General features: G+C 43.7%; 1 protein-coding gene across 1 annotated transcript in view; it reads left to right on the top strand.

The window, feature by feature from the left end:
* The window catches only part of LOC119969423 (cell cycle control protein 50A-like), a 37183-nt gene extending 19888 nt beyond the window's left edge, over positions 1–17295 (top strand). The window contains exons 4-7 of the mRNA XM_038803050.1: positions 8648–8735; positions 11500–11640; positions 12580–12789; positions 15682–17295. Of these exons, the coding sequence (XP_038658978.1) occupies positions 8648–8735; positions 11500–11640; positions 12580–12789; positions 15682–15875 (633 nt within the window). The 3' untranslated portion in view covers positions 15876–17295. The remainder of the gene's footprint in view (positions 1–8647; positions 8736–11499; positions 11641–12579; positions 12790–15681) is intronic.
* Positions 17296–18305: the final 1010 nt, after the last annotated feature.

Raw genomic sequence — 18305 nt, forward strand, 5'->3', positions numbered from 1 at the left:
GGAGCATATTTGTGGTTGCTTTTCAGGTGTGGTATTTCACTTAAAGTAGGGAGTGTGCTGTGGACAATGGCTCTTTCAGAGGTGCGGAAGTTTTTGGGGTGGATAAGGTCACACGCAATACCTTACGAACAGAGACTAAAAAAAGGCTATTAGATTTGGCAAAAACATTGCAGCTAACGTTACCTGGCAGTATGCAAAAAGAAGAGGTACTTACCGCGGGAGCTGAGCATTTAAAATTGCCTGAGATATAGGCAGATTCATTGGAAATAGCAAAGATTCAGTTGCAGATTAAGAAACTTGAACATGAAAAAGAATTGAAGCAGCTTGAAAACTCAAGCTAAAATACAAAAACATTTTTATTGGCCTGGACTACATAAAGATGTAGTTAAATTTTGTCAATCATGTCAAGTGATAGGGAAACCTCAAGCAGTGATAAAACCAGCGCCCTACTACCCATTCCAGCATTTGAGGAACCTTTTACACGGGTCCTAATTGATTGCGTAGGACTGTTTCCTAAAATAAAAAGTGGGAATCAGAATCTTTTGACTATAATGGTAGTGTCTGCTAGGTTTCATGGGGCCATTCCAGTACGTAATATTACAGCTAAAAAGATTGTGGAGGAGTTACTTAAATTCTTTACTGGATATGGACTTCCCACAGAAATACATTCGGATCAAGGATCAAATTTAACCTCGAGGTTATGCAAATAAGTTATGGATAGCTTAGGAATAAAACAATTTAAATCAACTGCGTACCATCCAGAATCGCGGGGAGCGTTAGAAAGGTGGCATCAGACATTAAAAACTATGTTGAGGGCTTATTGTCAAGATTATCCAGAGAATTGGGATAAAGGAATTCCATTCATACTGTTTGCAATTAGGAATGCACCTAATGAGTCAACCAAATTCAGTCCTTTTGAATTAATTTTTGGTCATGAGGTAAGAGGACCACTTAAATTGATTAAGGAAAAATTGGTGGGTGAGAAATTGGAACTTACATTATTAGATTACGTGTCAAATTTTAGGGAACGATTAAGTAGAGCAGGGGAATTGGCTGCACAACATTTAAAAGTTGCACAAAATGTGATGAAACGGGTAGCGGGCAAGACATCCAAAGTTCGTAGTTTTGCCAGTGGAGATAAAGTTTCAGTATTGGTACCAGTGGTAGGTGAACCTTTTAAAAGCAAGGTTTTGCAGACCATATCAGATTGAAAGGAAAGTAAGTGAGGTGAATTATGTGATTAAAAACTCCAGATAGAAGGAAAACTCACCGAATCTGTCATGTGAATATGCTTAAAAGGTACTTTGACAGGGAAGGAGAGCAAATGGAGGAGGTTTTAATGATTCTAACTCAAAGTGAAGAACCAAATCCAGATGACTTTGAATTTGACATACCTCAAATTAAATTAGAAAACGAGGATGTTCTTAAAAATTGGGAAAAATTGTTGAGTTACCTTCCAGAGGAAAAACGGACTGACCTGAAAGAGTTATTGTTATCACATGGGCAAGTTTGTGAAGATAGGTTGGGGGGCACTAAAATGGCGATACACGATGTAGATGTGGGAAATGCTGTTCCAATGAAACAACATCCATAATGACTTAACCCTTTAAAATTGGCACAGGTTAACAAAGAAATTGAGTATGCTTAAAAATGGCATTGCAGCCAATGGAGCTCACCCATAGTGATGGTACCTAAACCAGACAGTACCCAACGGTTGTGTGTAGACTATAGAAAGGTTAATGCAGTTACAAGAACGGACTCTTATCCTATCCCACGTTTGGAGGATTGCATTGAGAAGGTGGGACAATCCGCTTTTATTTCCCCATCCCAAATTACACCAAGCCATTCAAAGTAGCAGGTAGCTACTTTGATGCGAGTGATGTGGGCGTAGGTGTGAGCTGATGTGAGTGATGTGGGCATAGGTACGGTGCTTCTACAAGATGACGACGAAGGGCTAGAGCGGACTATTGGTTATTTTTCAAAGAAATTGAATTCTCACTAGAAGAAGTATTCAATGATTGAGAAGGAGATTTTGAGCTTGGTGCTGGCTTTGCAGCATTTTCACATTATTGTGACCAGCAATCCGTCTGACACAATTATATATATATATATTGATCATAATGCATTGTCATTTTTGGAGCGATTCCGGAATAACAATGGAAGACTGTTTCGATGAAGTTTATTGTTACAGCCATTTCATTTAAAAATAATACATGTGGCAGGACAAGAAAAGCTGATAGTCGATGTTTTGTCACAAATGTGATGAAAAGAATCCGGTTCAGTGGAGGAAGAAGAACTAAAATGGACTATGTTATTAAATGTTTGCGTGTTTTGTTTTGTTAAAAAATGTATATTCACTGTCCATATTTCTTAAAGGAAAGGGAAAAGGTGAAAAATTAAACCATCTTGGGGGGAGGTGTCATGTGAGAGAACCTTTAAGAGCTGGGTGTTTATTAAATAGCTGTAGTGGATGTACCTTTAAGAAATGGGTGTTTATCGAATAGCTGCAGTGATGTCAGAGTGTGGGTGGAGCTAGGCTGTCTGTCTGCTTTACTTTGGTTTTTGAGCTGGCAGCTACAGGGGTTTTTAGCTTCATTTTGAGAGCTGGATAGCTGCAGGAAAAGCAAGCAGCTGTATAAGGATCTCTGCGATCTAAAGACTGTCTCCAGATAATCTGGCTAATTTCGAAGTGTTAACTGCTCTCAGTAGAGAATTTAAACTTGATCTATGTGTTAAAAAGGGTCTTTGCATTGGAAAGGGTGCATAGGCAGCACGGTAGCATGGTGGTTAGCATCAATGCTTCACAGCTCCAGGGTCCCCGGTTCGATTCCCGGCTGGGTCACTGTCTGTGCGGAGTCTGCACGTCCTCCCCGTGTGTGCGTGGGTTTCCTCCGGGTGCTCCGGTTTCCTCCCACAGTCCAAAGATGTGCGGTTAGGTGGATTGGCCAGGCTAAATTGCCCTTAGTGTCCTAAAAAATAATGTTAATGGGGGTTGTTGGGTTGCTGGTGTGGAGTGGATACATGGGCTTGAGTAGGGTGATCATTGCTCGGCACAACATTGAGGGCCGAAGGGCCTGTTCTGTGCTGTACTGTTCTAATTCTAAAAAAGGAGATTTACCAGGATGTTGCCTGGTATGGAGGGAAGATCTTATGAGGAAAGGCTGAGGGACCTGAGGCTGTTTTCGTTAGACAGAAGGTTAAGAGGTGACTTAATAGAGGCATACAAGATGATCAGAGGATTAGATAGGGTGGACAGTGAGAGCCTTTTTCCTCGGATAGTGATGGCTAGCACGAGGGGACATGGCTTTAAATTGAGGGGAGATAGATATAGGACAGATGTCAGAGGTAGGTTCTTTACTCGGAGTAGTAAGGGCGTGGAATGCCCTGCCTGCAACAGTAGTGGACTCGCCAGCAATAAGGGCATTTAAATGGTCATTGGATAAACATATGGATGATAATGGAATGGTGAAGATGGGCTTTAGAGTGCTTTCACAGGGTGCCGCAATATCGAGGGCCTGTACTGTGCTGTAATGCTCTTGTTTTGTCTTATGGATGGTGCAGGAAAGATCAACGGTTACTTATATAATTTTGTATCCGTGGGGATGATTGGTGTTGATAGTTGTTAAGATGTTTACTGTGGGTTTATAAAGTGTTTGATGGTTTCATAAATAAACATTGTTTTAATTTAAAAGTACTTTAACCCTCTGTTGGACTGCACCTGCAAAGTAGGCCCGTGTGCTCCCCATAACCACAATCTATTAAAAGTTGTGGGTCAGGTGAACTCCATGATACACTTTGGTGTTCTCTAAACCCTGGCCCATAATAAATTGGGGGCTCGAGAGGGATTAAAGTCTATCTATTGGGTGGCTTAGTGAATTTAAAGACAGGGAGGGGGGAGCACTCTAATCCCTGGCCCATAACACTCAACCTGAAACCTTTTGGCTTAAATACAGTACAGTAGTCCCCCTTTATAACGCGGGTGTTGGGGTCCAAGACCCCAACCCGCGTTGTATCCGAGCCGCGGATATCCATGATGGGGGTTTTAAATTTATTTAAAAATCTATGCTAGCGCTTCCCATTGTGAGTCTACGGGGGGCGGGGGGAGAGGTCAGACCCCGTAGACTCACAATGGGAAGCGCTAGCATAGATTTTTAAATAAATTTAAAACCCCCATCGTGGATCCAATTAAAATTTCAGCGGCCGGCTCACTTTGATCCGGAGAGGGAAGCTGCTCTCACTGAAATCAGCCGGCCGCTGAAATTGACACTGCCCGCTGCTCTCTCCCTCCAATCCAACTTTTAAGTTTTAATGTTTCTGATTGGAGGGAGAGAGCAGCCGGCAGTGTCAATTTCTTTTTTTTTCCTCCGGCTCGCCCCCTCTCCCCCCACATCCTCCAACTAGACCCCTCTCCCCCCACACCCTCCGGCTCGCCCCCTCTCCCCCCCCAACACCCTCCGGCTCGCACCCTCTCCCCCCACACCCTCCGGCTCGCCCCCTCTCCCCCCACACCCTCCGGCTCGCCCCCTCTCCCCCCACACCCTCCGGCTCGCCCCCTCTCCCCCCACACCCTCCGGCTCGCCCCCTCTCCCCCCACACCTCCGGCTCGCCCCCTCTCCCCCCACACCCTCCGGCTCGCCCCTCTCCCCCCACACCCTCCGGCTCGCCCCCTCTCCCCCCACACCCTCCGGCTCGCCCCCTCTCCCCCCACACCCTCCGGCTCGCCCCCTCTCCCCCACACCCTCCGGCTCTCCCCCCACACCCTCCGGCTCGCCCCCTCTCCCCCCACATCCTCCACCTAGACCCCTCTCCCCCCACACCCTCCGGCTCGCCCCCTCTCACCCCCCCAACACCCTCCGGCTTGCCCCCTCTCCCCCCACACCCTCCGGTTCGCCCCCTCTCCCCCCACATCCTCCAACTAGACCCCTCCCCCCCCCACACCCTCCGGCTCGCCCCCTCTCCCCCAACACCCACTGGGCTCTGTCTCCTCCTCTCCCCCAACACCCGCCCCCCTCTTCTCCCCCCCCCAACACCCGCCCCCCTCTTCTCCCCCCCAACACCCGCCCCCCCTCTTCTCCCCCCCAACACCCACCCCCCCTCTTCTCCCCCCCCAACACCCGCCCCCCCTCTTCTCCCCCCCAACACCCGCCCCCCTCTTCTCCCCCCCAAACACCCGCCCCCCCCCTTCTCCCCCCCCCAAACACCCGCCCCCCCTCTTCTCCCCCCCTCTTCTCCCCCCAACACCCGCCCCCTCTTCTCCCCCCCCAACACCCGCCCCCCCTCTTCTCCCCCCCAACACCCGCCCCCCCCTCTTCTCCCCCCCCAAACACCCGCCCCCCTCTTCTCCCCCCCCAAACACCCGCCCCCCCTCTTCTCCCCCCCTCTTCTCCCCCCCCCTTCTTCCCCCCCCCCCCAAACACCCGCCCCCCCTCTTCTCCCCCCCAACACCCGCCCCCCTCTTCTCCCCCCCAAACACCCGCCCCCCCTCTTCTCCCCCCCCCAAACACCCGCCCCCCCCTCTTCTCCCCCCCTCTTCTCCCCCCAACACCCGCCCCCTCTTCTCCCCCCCAACACCCGCCCCCCCTCTTCTCCCCCCAACACCCGCCCCCCTCTTCTCCCCCCCCAAACACCCGCCCCCCTCTTCTCCCCCCCCCCAAACACCCGCCCCCCCTCTTCTCCCCCCCCCTTCTTCCCCCCCCCCAAACACCCGCCCCCCCCTCTTCTCCCCCCCCCCCAAACACCCGCCCCCCCTCTTCTCCCCTCCCAACACCCGCCCCCCCTCGGCAGTGTCAATTTCAGCGGCCAGCTGATTGCTTCAGTGAGAGAGCAGCTTCCCTCTCCGGATCAAAGTGAGCCGTCCGCTGAAATTGACACTGCCGGCTGCTCTCTCCCTCCAATCAGAAACATTAAAACTTAAAAGTTGGATTGGAGGGAGAGAGCAGCCGGCAGTGTCAATTTCAGCGGCCGGCTGATTATTTCAGTGAGAGCAGCTTCCTTCTCCGGATCAAAGTGAGCCGGCCGCTGAAATTGACACAACTGACAGTTGGGGTCCATCAGCCCCCCCGCGGTATATCGCGGAGCGCGGTATAACGGGGGACTACTGTATTTACTTTCATGTATTGATATCAATGTGTAGGTGCTTCTTATCAAGTAACAGCGAATATTCACTCACGCTGCGCTACTACTTTCAGCACATCTATTGTCTTTTCTGTCAAGATTCATTTTACTTCTCAATTCTTGACTTGCATTTTAGTTCTTCAAGTATGGCCTCTGAAGAAGATAATACTGTTGCTTACTTATCTCTTTAAATAACTTGGGAACCTCTTCATGCAGGGTGCATTTAGGTTGCTGTACCTTTTCTCTTCAAAGGCATTATATAGTTTGTAACTGAATTATTTTGCCCCTGACTCTCTGCACTGCTTACTGCTTTACCCTGCAATCACCTTTTCCCATCTACTTTTGCTTTGTCCTTAGTGACCTGTGTCACTACTTTGTACTGCCAGATCTCTATCATTGAAGAAATATGTGACATGTACTTTACTCACAGAAATGCAATACCTCATGTTGAAATTAATTCCCCAATTGAATGCCCGTTCTTCATGTTTATTGATGTGAACTTGTAATTTGTTGCAGTCAAGTCCTCCTCATTACTGACTATTTATTTATTACCAATTCGGCGTCATCTGCAAATTCAGAAATTCTATTTCTGATTTCAAGGTCTAAACTCAAGTCCCGACCGGAGACCACTGGGTCTGCAACCTCAGAGTCCCTGTGGCCTCGCCTGAATCTGATCTCTCTAGATGAGGGGGCGGAGCTGCACTCTTAAGCCAGGGGCCTCATGGGACATAAATACCCCGGCCCAAGTGTGGGCCAGACGCGGGAGGCCCTTCGGGGAGTAGGAGTTGTAATATGATAAAATAAACCTGGTGTTTTTCTTACAGTTATCGCTTCCGTGTGGTCACTCGTTCGGAATTTTACAAATACAAATTGTGAACAACAGTGGTCCCTGCACTACTGCTTATAGGACCCATGTTCCACTTTTTGCCACTTTGAATAGCTTCCCTATATCTCTAATCACTTCTGTCTTGCAGCCAGCTATCATTCTGCTATTTGTCAAAGCATCCATAATTGGAGGAGCATTTTAATCAGTATTATGTGCTACCTTATTGAACGTCTTTAGGAATTTAAATATATTACATCCACTACCCTTGTCTAATCTTGTGTCTATCTGATCCTTCAGTTGGTAAATACCAAAACAATATTATTTATCATTTTTGCTATTTCATCACTGCTACTTGTTTTAGTGGTCCTGTTCCCATCCTAATTTCCCTTGTTATATTTGTGAATATAGAATATTTTAATATTTTTATGTTCCTTGATTATCTGCAGTTTCTTTTATGCTGTTACTTATCCATGGCAGTGTTTAGTCTGTTTGTGTTCTTTGGTGGAGTATTCTTTTCCAGGACTCTCTTCAAGTGTTTCCCACAGTTCTAAGTCATTGTTTGCCAATTTCTTTGTTTATTTTCCCAGGTTCTACTCTCGCCTCAAAATCAGATTTTCTCCAATTTATTACTCAAATTTTTGAAATACGTGTGTTCTTTAGTTGTTCTCCTAAATTTTACTATGTTATGGTTATTGTTACTTTGATGTTCCCTTTTACTTTTCTCCAGCTGCCCTACTTCATTCCCCATGACTAAATCCTACAGTGAATCTTCCCTTGGTTGGGATTCCTGCATAGTTGGTTAGAATTGGTTAGAACATTGTAGCAATCCATTCCCTTGTCTCCTTTACCTAACCCTTCTGACCAATTAATTTCCGGATAGTCAAAATTCCTCAATTATTTCCTGCCTTTTATTCATTACTCTAATTTGTTTGCATAGTTCTGTTCAGGTGACCAGAGTACCCCGATTAGTGTGATTGATTGATTGTTTCAGATCTTTTCTAACCACATGCATTTTGTTTCTATCTAACTGGTGGTTGCATTACATTTTCGTACTGCCATTTATGTTATCTCTAATGTACAGCTGTTCTACCTCCCCTTTTCCCTCACTATCTTTTCAAAGTATGTTATACCTTGTGATGTTTAATTCCTAGTTCTGATTTTATGTACCCTTGTCTCAGTAATCCCTACTATCATTTGGTTCCTTATAGGACATGCTCCCAGTTCCCAGGATTTACTACAGACACTGCATTCCTGTGCAGTTAATAGCAGGTCCTCTCACTTTATTTTTAACCTTCTTTTCTACACACATATAAAAATCTATTTATCCTTTGGACTTTTATATCCTCACTTGGTTGTGTTAGTCCAATGCTCTTCTTTCCCATTTTATTTATATTTAAACTCTTTTGATTTCTTGTCTGTCCATCCCCCTCCCCATCTTACTTATCTTTTCATCCACGGCCTGGCATCTGTTTCACTAACACCTTCCTATAGTGAAATGGTTGAGAATATTTTTTAACATTTCAAACCCAAAAGGAAATACTCTGATGCAAACATGGAAAAGAAAATGGACCCTATTATTTCACTTCAGTATCAATTTATAACTGAATTCTAGGCAAGACATCTTTAGCATCTATTGTATAGTTTTGTCTTTGGTTTTGCAATATCTTTTGCCTTTTAATCTTAAATCACCTTTCCCCACCCCACCAGGACCCAAGTAAGGAATGTGAGCCATATCGTATGTCTAATGGACGACCTATTGCCCCTTGTGGAGCTATTGCAAACAGTCTGTTTAATGGTATGTAAGTGCACAAGATATTTTCTGTAAACTCAAATAAAAATTGAATTCTATAGTTTGTATATGTCATATGCTTAGTGATAGAAGAACCTGTGAATGTACATCACTTCCGTTAAAAAGCAAGATTAATATATTATATTACGAAAACACTTGATGTCCTGCTGGTACAGCATGCTAAGACAAAGGAAGATTCAGACTTACTTACCCTACCTGTAGAAGTGAGCCACTTCGAATTAAAGTAGCGGGTCAGCAAGGGTGTATCCCACATGTGCACTTCTCCATGGCCTTTTACAGAACAGTGGAGCAAATTGTTGGTAAACACTTAAGTTGAGGAATTATGTCAGAAACCCGAATCAAAATAATACGGAGACTGGATTCCCAGTTAATTTAAACATAGTGAAGGTACTTTACTCATGTTATATTTTTGCTCCATGGTGAATACTGTATTGAACTATCCCAACCAGTACTCCAGTGGGCCACTCGGAAATAGGCAGTGCTCTTCAGAATGTTGACTATCAAAAAATAGTAAACAATTCAATTCCTCTGGGTTGCTTATGGGCAAAAGTAAGAAGTGTTTCCCATATGTCTGTTTCTCTTTAATTCTTCTCTCTGTGTGTATCTTTCTCTCTCCCCCTTTTTATTGCACATGTTGCCAATTAATTGTACACTCATTCTTTGTCTTATTTTCTGTCAGTGTATTTCGCATTGTGTCTCTGTATATATTATTGATGTGGAGATGCCGGCGTTGGGCTGGGGTGAGCACAGTAAGAAGTCTTACAACACCAGGTTAAAGTCCAACAGGTTTGTTTCAAACACTAGCTTTCGAAGCATAGCTCCTTCCTCGGGTGAATGATTCACCTGAGGAAGGAGTAGTGCTCCAAAAGCTAGTATTTGAAACAAACCTGTTGGACTTTTACCTGGTGTTGTAAGATTTCTTACTATATATTATTGGTTTAATATACTTCTATATTTCAACTTTTTGAAAGCTGTAAGAGAGGAAAGCGTGCCGTTTTGTTAAAAGCATAGTATTGCAGATGCTGAAAATCTTAAATAAAAACAAAGTACTGGAAATATTCAGCAAGCCAGGCAGCATCTATGGAGAGACAAATTGAGTTAAGCGGCAGGGGTGATTCTTAAACAAAGTAGGTGGGTTTGGGTCTAATGGGGTGTTAAATTCTTAAAATTCAACCCCGGACTCCAACACATTCACTTCTGCCTTTAATGGAAGCAGGAATTTGGATAGGTAAGCAACCCATTCCAAGGGTTTTCCGAGCCTCTATACACATGCCGGGTATATCAAAGTGGAAAATATTGGGTCCAGGAAGGTCCTTAAGTGCCTTTTCACTATTTGCTATACACAGTGTGCCTGCCTGGGTACTCAACTGCCACTGGGCACCACTCCCTCCATCACCAAGGCTACTAACTCCTCTCCACAAATCTTCGGCCCCCAAGACACACTGCCCTCCTCCCCAGAACTTGGTCCTCTCCTTTTCTAGTGTCTCATTCCTTTCCAGGCCTTCAGTTCTCCCTGCTCCCCCAGCTGCACCTATCCAACCGAGGTATTGCAAACCCCACACCCAGTGCAAGCCAACCTTGACATTTGACTTCTATCAGCATGCTCCCTGCCTAACTGAAAACCACAGCCTGTTGGAAACCTGACTTCCAGATTCCCTGATGCTACAATATGTATAAGTCTAAGAGAGTACAGGGTTTGGTGGCAGCTGAAATGAAATGAGTACTGGGGGAAGTTCAGACCTGGGAGAGAGCACATTAGCGATCTGGGAACAGATTGGAAAGAAGCTGAAATGGAACTGATGCCCTGGTGGTAAAACCGGTATATGAGAGACTTGAGCAGCATCGTTTAGCAGAGGCCTTGAAATTGATTGGGGAGGGTGCAGAAGCCAGGTGGCGTAAAAAGAAAAAAAATAAGTAAAATACAGCAGAAGCTGGAATCTGAAGCAAGAACAGAGGATGGTGGATAAGTTCAGCAGATCTGCCAGCATCTATGAGGAAAGAAACAGTTAACATTTCGAGTCCATAAACTCTTTGTCAGTGGAATGAACAGAATGCTAGGTTGTCACTTTACCAGGATTGGGGAACAAGTAGTTTTTTTATAAAGTTATCTGATAACCTGAATCACTCGGACCACTGTTGAGATCTGATTGCTCGGCAGTGCCAGGTGATAAATCAGCAATCCTGAAGTCTCAGCGATGAACAGATTTACAGACTACAACATGTTCAAATAAGTAGATTTTATTTCCTCATCTCGCTGAATGCTATGACTTGCTTGATATATCTGGTATCTACCTGAGAATATCATTGTTGATTCATGAGACAGGGTGGACAGGGAGTGTATCTGAAAATGTAACCAACAGCATCACAGTGAAGCCAAATAGTGACATTACTCAGATTAACATCCACAAATGTCCATAATCCCTGGCTGACTTCTTTTGATGCCCATGGGGCAGCAGCAGCAGTGCTCCCTCCACAGCCTCAGCATCTGCTAGTGGCTGAACATAGGACCTACCTAGTAAAACTGCCTGACCTACAGAGTTACTGAGGGCAAATTATTTTGTGCTATCTTGATTCCATTTTATGTTTTCCAAATTTTCATAAAATATTTTTTGTTTGCATTATTTGTTTGCTGAAATACTGTTGGGTACTTGAACTAATGCTCTGACTGCATACAGCTGCATTAAGCTTTGACGTCTACTTATTAATTTTTTGCCGTATAGTCCTCAGATCTTTGATTTCTAATTGCTAGATACTTTGGCACTGTACTACCTGGACAATGGCACTCGAAAAGAGATTCAACTGACGAGTAATGGTATTGCGTGGTGGACAGACAAGAATGTCAAGTTCAGAAACCCAACTGGGGATGGCAATTTATCAACCATTTTTAAAGGTAATTTTACTTCAAAACTGGGTGTATTCTTGATTCGGTATAAAGATTTTGTGAAAATTAATTCAAGTTAGTGAAAACTTGATCCGTATTACTGTTTTACAGTGACGTTTCTTGAAAGCCCTAACTTAAATATGATTTGCAAAATAGTTTTTTGGGAACAACTAAGTTTCACCTATAATTAAGAAATCAAGGGTTGAATGGTACAGTGGGGCAAGCACAATTTATTTCACCTTTCTAGTTTTGGATCGAATGGAATGTAGCTTGGTATCTGTTAGCTGTAAATAAGTTGGTCTCGACCCAATTTTTAGTAGGTGTGAATTCACTGCAAAAAATATCCACTAAATAGGAAATTAGCAACGATGGGAAAAATAAATAGCACATTAAAGCGGTTGGGCTTATTCCTGAGGCTGAGAAGAATTAGAAATCAATAATCTGAATTGAAGGTGGATCAGCATGTTGAAAAGCATTAATCATTATACCGTCTGTTGATGGCCAGTAGGTTGATTCATATTGTAATAGAGTTGAAAGACTGAAGAAATGTGGCCATTCAGTCTTAAAAAGAGGTGAAAAAAAATCAACCCTCAATCACAATCAACTCTCTGAATAGGGAAGTTCTGGAACATGATTTCTCACTGAGTCATGTAAGGCACAAGTCAAATTCAATTTCCTCATGTATGATCAGCATGAGGATTGAGCTTCTTAATAGAATAATAGATATCAAAATCCTAAAATCAGTTGCAAAATCAACACCAATAATATGAATCTATTTAGTTTATTATTCAGATTGTGTAAGAATAAATTATCCACCCATAGCTATCTTACAATTTTTGACCACTTAAATCAAAATTTTCCAAAATGAACATCAGAATACATAAAGTTCCTCGAGTGGAATTGGTCAAGTTATATACAATCTAAAATTGTTTTGGGAATATGTTACAGACACTGCAAAACCTTTGAACTGGCCAAAGCCAGTGTATGACCTGGATCCAACTGACCCACACAACAATGGATTTATCAACGAAGATTTCATTGTATGGATGCGTACTGCAGCTTTACCCACTTTTCGCAAGCTGTACAGGCTTATTATGAAGACTGATTCATTGACCCCGACATTGCAGCAAGGAAATTATACATTGCACGTTACCTACAGTATCCTTTTTTTGTATAAAACAAAGATTCCATCTGTTTCTCATTTTCATTAAGTTCTATTGAGAATGGGTGTGTTTGCAATACTGATCCACATTGGTTTAAATAGCAATCTCGTACATATGGGTGTACTTTCTTCCAGCGACCAAAGGTTTGCCGCACCACGCCAGATAAAACCTGCTTATGCTGCCTTGTTGCAGCATATTGGCTGATCTTGGTGCTTATTATTTCACTTTTCTAATTACATTGCACTAACAAATGGGAAAGTAAAGGAATAAAAAAGTTGTATCGACTATTATTGATACAAATTACAGGCCTGCCAATACTTAGCAGAAGAACTTATCAGAGTGAGTGTGTAGTGGAAAGGAAACTGGTCATCAGCGCTCACGAGTAGGAATTTTGAAAGTCAGCCCATTTAAAGTTATAATATTTTTATTGCATTTTGTACTTGCAAATGGGTCTTTGTCCAAGTGTTATCCAAAAAGCTTATGCTGTGACTTGAAATGAAAAATGAAATGAAAATCGCTTATTGTCACGCGTAGGCTTCAATTAAGTTACTGTGAAAAGCCCCTAGTCGCCACATTCCGGCGCCTGTCCGGGGAGGCTGGTACGGGAATCGAACCGTGCTGCTGGCCTGCTTGGTCTGCTTTAAAAGCCAGCAATTTAGCCGAGTGAGCTAAACCAGCCCCTTAATCTCAACCATAAAATCACAAACTCTCCAATTTTGTAAGTTGCTGTATTAACTATCAAAATAGTTCCTTGTTGCACATCTGAATTGTGGAAACAAGAAAATATTAGAGTTTGCATTTTTCTCTTCCATTAATAATTTTGTCCCTGTCATTTTGTGATTTTGTTATTTTCCCCTCACCTCTGTTTCGAGTTGGCAAACAATGATCACTAATTTGGTCTCTGTTGACTGCTATCTTAACAGCTGTTTAAGTTTGTATATCCTGCTTGGGACATAGTGTAGAAAGTGCAAGTAGATTGCAACTCTCCGTGCAGCACTGCAGTATTATGGTCGTCCTTTCTGAGAGGGTTCTTTAGGGAACATATTGTTGCCTAGTTGCACGCTTCTCATAATTGTTTTCAAATCTCTGAAATCTTTGTCCCTGTAATCATCTCTAGCTTTTAGAGATCGCTGTGCTCTTTCAATTTTGGCCTCTTCTGCATCCCAGATTTTCATCAACCCACTATTGGCAGCTGTGTCTAGATATCTAGGCCCAAACTCTGGAATTCCTTCCATACCTCTCTTCTGTTAAAACATTACAGAAAACCTAGTTTGACCAAGTTTCCTCACATCTCATGTGGCTTGATGTTCAATTTTGATTGCTAGCAATCCTGTGAAGCACTTTGAATATTCTATTACACTAAGGTGCTTTATAAATGCAAGTTGTTACTTTTGAATATGAATAAATACAGTGGTGCAATGCCCTAGCATCTATTTTGTAAACTAAAAAATGTGTGCTAGGTCATGATTGTGGGCACATTATGGGAGCGTTAGCTGAACTGAATTTGAGAGTTTTGGTTGAAATTTGTAACCCTTGAATCGCACGGTGGTTAGCACGTTTGCTTCATAGCGCCAGGGTCCCAGGTTTGATTCCCGCTTGGGTCACTGTGGAGTCTGTACGTTCTCCCCATGTCTGCGTGGATTTGCTCCGAGTGCTCCAGTTTCCTCCCACAAGTCCTGAAAGACATGGGGCAAAATTTTCCGACCCCCCAGCAGGGTCGGAGAATCGCCTGGGGCCGCCGAAAATCCGGCCCCCGCCGTGGCAGAGATTCTCCGCCACCCGGGAAGTGGCGGCGGCGGGAATCACGCCACTCCGATCGGCGAGGCCCCTGCGGTGATTCTCCGGCCCGCGATGGGCCGAAGTCCCGCCGCTGGGAGGCCTCTCCCGCCACCGTGGTTTGAACGACCTCTGGTGGCGACGGGATCGGCGGCGCGAGCGGGCCTGGGGGGGGGGGGGGGGGGGGGGAGATTGGACCCCGGGGGGTGCCCCCACGGTGGCCAGGCCCGCGATCGGGGCCCCCCGCTCAGACTCCGGGCCAGTGCCCTGGGTGTACTCTTTCTCTTCTGCGGCCGCCACGGCCTCCGCCATGGCGGAAGCGGAAGAGAAACCCACATCGCGCATGCGCCGGTGGTGACGTCAGCAGCAGCTAGCCGCTGACTTCACCGCATACGCCGACCGGCGAAAGCCTTTCGGCCAGCCCCACTGCCTGGGGCGCCGGTTTTTTGCGCCAGTCTTCTGGTGCCAACCCCTCCGGCACGGGGCTAGCCCCCAAAGAACATAGAACATAGAACACTACAGCGCAGTACGGGCCCTTCGGCCCTCGATGTTGCGCCGACCTGTGAAACCATCTGAAGCCTATCTGACCTACACTATTCCATAGATGGTTCCATAGAGAATTCCCCACCTTTGGGGAGGACCGACCCAGGAGTGGTTGGCGCCACTCCCCTACGCCGGGACCCCCCGTCACGCCGGGTAGGGGAGAATCCCGCCCCAGATCACTGCTGGAAAGTGCCTCTTGAGCAAGGTCTGGATTAGGTTCAGATTTAATGACTTTGATGGTCAAAGAGGTTAAGCACTTCCCTGGGGGGAATGATAGAAAGTCGGATGGCGTATTCCCCATACTTCATCTGTATATCTTTTAAAATGAAGCACTAAAGAAAATTGAGCACTTCCCTGTGTACTATCAGCATAGAAACACAGAGCACAGAACGATGTAGAGTGAGAGATTTTTAAAATTAAATTTTAACCTATAAGAAGGATTTAATTTGTTCAAATGTTAATTGAATTCAAGTTTGATTTTAAAAAATAGTATTCTTAAAACCAATGTTCAAGAAGTATAAGTTTCAAGTTAAATGCTATACTGTGATACTTCCTATACTATGCTCAGATTATCCTGTGCTCAGCTTTGATGGGCGAAAAAGAATGATCTTGAGCACCATTTCCTGGATGGGAGGAAAGAATCCATTCCTTGGAATCGCTTACATTACTGTTGGCTCCATCTGCTTCTTTCTGGGAGTTGTACTACTGATCATCCACCACAAATATGGGAACCGCAACACCAGTGCTGACATTCCTAATTAATAGCATCTTTGCAACAGACTAACTGCATGTGCATCCATCCAGAGTACTGATGTGTGATGAAGCTTTAGGAAAATCTTAGACAGCCGCATCAGTTATTATACATGAAATGAGATTTTGCTGTGTCTTCAGTGCGTTGTCAGTATCTGATTGTCTTCTCAAATATGCTCAGAACCTTTTGATTTGCAGGTGAAGCAGTGTAGTGCAGAATTGCTTGATTTTTTTTTTACAATCAATGCTAATGGCTATAAATTTTAATTTCTGTGCATATGGATGTTAATATTCTTGGAGGTATAAATCGCTTTTAATGTTTCCTAAGCAGTGGTAAAATTAATGCACTTTTGCTTTTACTTGCCAGGGAAATTGTCAGTGGACTGTGCAAGTTCAGCTAAGGATCTAGGGAGACCTACATCCTTTCCTGTACAATGGTGAGTATTTCCCCGCACACCATTAACAAACTCGCCAGTTCAGGTTATTGTTCAGTCAGACACAAATGTATATGATGGGTAATTAGTTCTCTGAGATAATTGTTTTGCCCCTTGGCGTGGGAATGAAAGTTTGCAATTATTTTGTTTACTGTCCTTATCGAATTCATTCACATTACATGAAAAATAAGTAACTAATTGGAAATTAAGGCTGAGGATTAGAACTGAAATGAACTTAATATTTCAATGCAAAATATTACAAAATTCTTTTATACTATAAAGCAGCTTCAAGTTATGCTGATTTCCCAAAGCCCCTGTACCCAATATTATTGTAGTACCTTTTCTAAACCAACCAACCTATCTGCAGATGGTAAAACTAGGAGTAGATGTGTTTCAGTAGAGTACACAAGAACTTTGTTGCGAAGAGGGTAACTGTGAGTGGTTAAATCACTGAGGTATATCCTTAGCAGTTGTAACTCTTGAAGTCCGTTTAAACACCCCATATATTTGAGTCGATTATAAAGTGATGGGAGGGGATGAGTATATAATTCCTTAATGGGAAGGGAATTGTCAGTTATGTAATGTTGGCTGGGGGGGGGGGGGGGGGTGGTGGAATACAAATACAAGTGTCACGTTTTGCCAGTTGTAATTTATGGTATGTAAAATTACTGGCATGAAAATAAATGTTTGTCTATAAACAGCTCAATGTTACTTTGTTTTGTGCTGGAGAATTTATCTTGTGCAGGCACAGGGCAGGGGAGTTTTTTTTCCTCTTGGAATAAGCAAGCTCCTTTCCAGCTCTGCTTTTTGTTGTGAAACATTCTGATTGGTGGTTTAATACATACTTTTTTCTGGGGAAGAATGAATATGTTGCACTTAAGAATGTACAGACCACAGCATAAATCAACCATGCAACATTCGGTTGTTAGAGTCTTGTTCCAGCTCTTGTTGAAAAAATGCATGTGTAATATGAATGTAATTAAAGTCTATTTATCACACTTTTGAAAATGTCTTTTTTTTAAACAACTGGTTTAAGTTGTTTCTAAAGCTTGATTTTGTCAGTTTCCTGTGTTAAAGACCTTTGCAGATGACACACTTAATCTTCAACAGGACCCTTATAAAAAAAAAAATCCTTACTATTGTGTTTGCTGGTTTCTTCAGGAATTTAAACAGTGGTGACTCACAGATGTTTGAATTAAAATTTGACAATCTGCATTTCAATACATAAAGTTAATAAATTGGCTTTCATTGTTCAAGTAATCCTTTTTTAAATTAATCAGTTTGTTGAACAAAGACTGCTGTTGCCCTGTTCAGCATGATCTGCTTTTTTCCATAAATGTAGTTGCAAACTGTCAATGCATCAATCAAATGCTGTGCAAAATACTTGTGTACAAGTAACCTTTGTGAGATGCTGCAAGTAATGTTTTATCAAGTGTCTTGGTGTTACAATAAGGTGCAACTGCATTTCTATTTCAAACTGGCCTTGCACAGAAACTAGGAGCAGGAGTAAGCCATTCGGCCCTTCGAGCCTGCTCCACCATTCAATATGATGATGGTTATCCACTATCTCAATACCATACTCCCACTTTCTCCTAATACCCCTTTGATGCTATTAAAATATATTTTTTTAATCTCTTTCTTGAATACATTGAGTGACATGGCCTCCACAGCCATTTGTGGTAGAGAGTTCCACAGGTTCACTGCCCTTTGAGTGAAGAAATACTTCCTCATCTCTCCTAAATGGTCTACCCTGTATTCAGAGACTGTGTACCCTGGTTCTAGATTTCCAACCAGGGAAAGCATCTTCCTTGCATTTAGTCAGACCAGGACTGTGTGAACTTTATTCGTTTCAATCAGATCTCCTCTCACCCTTTTAAATTCTAGTGAATACAGGCCCAGTTGAACCAATATTTCCTCATGGGATGGTCCCGCCAACCCTGGTATCAGCCTCATGAACTTCTGCTGCCAATATTTCCTCATGGGATAGTCCCGCCAACCCTGGTATCGG

This window comes from Scyliorhinus canicula, chromosome 1 (assembly GCF_902713615.1).
Source record: "Scyliorhinus canicula chromosome 1, sScyCan1.1, whole genome shotgun sequence".
Lineage (NCBI taxonomy): Eukaryota > Metazoa > Chordata > Chondrichthyes > Carcharhiniformes > Scyliorhinidae > Scyliorhinus > Scyliorhinus canicula.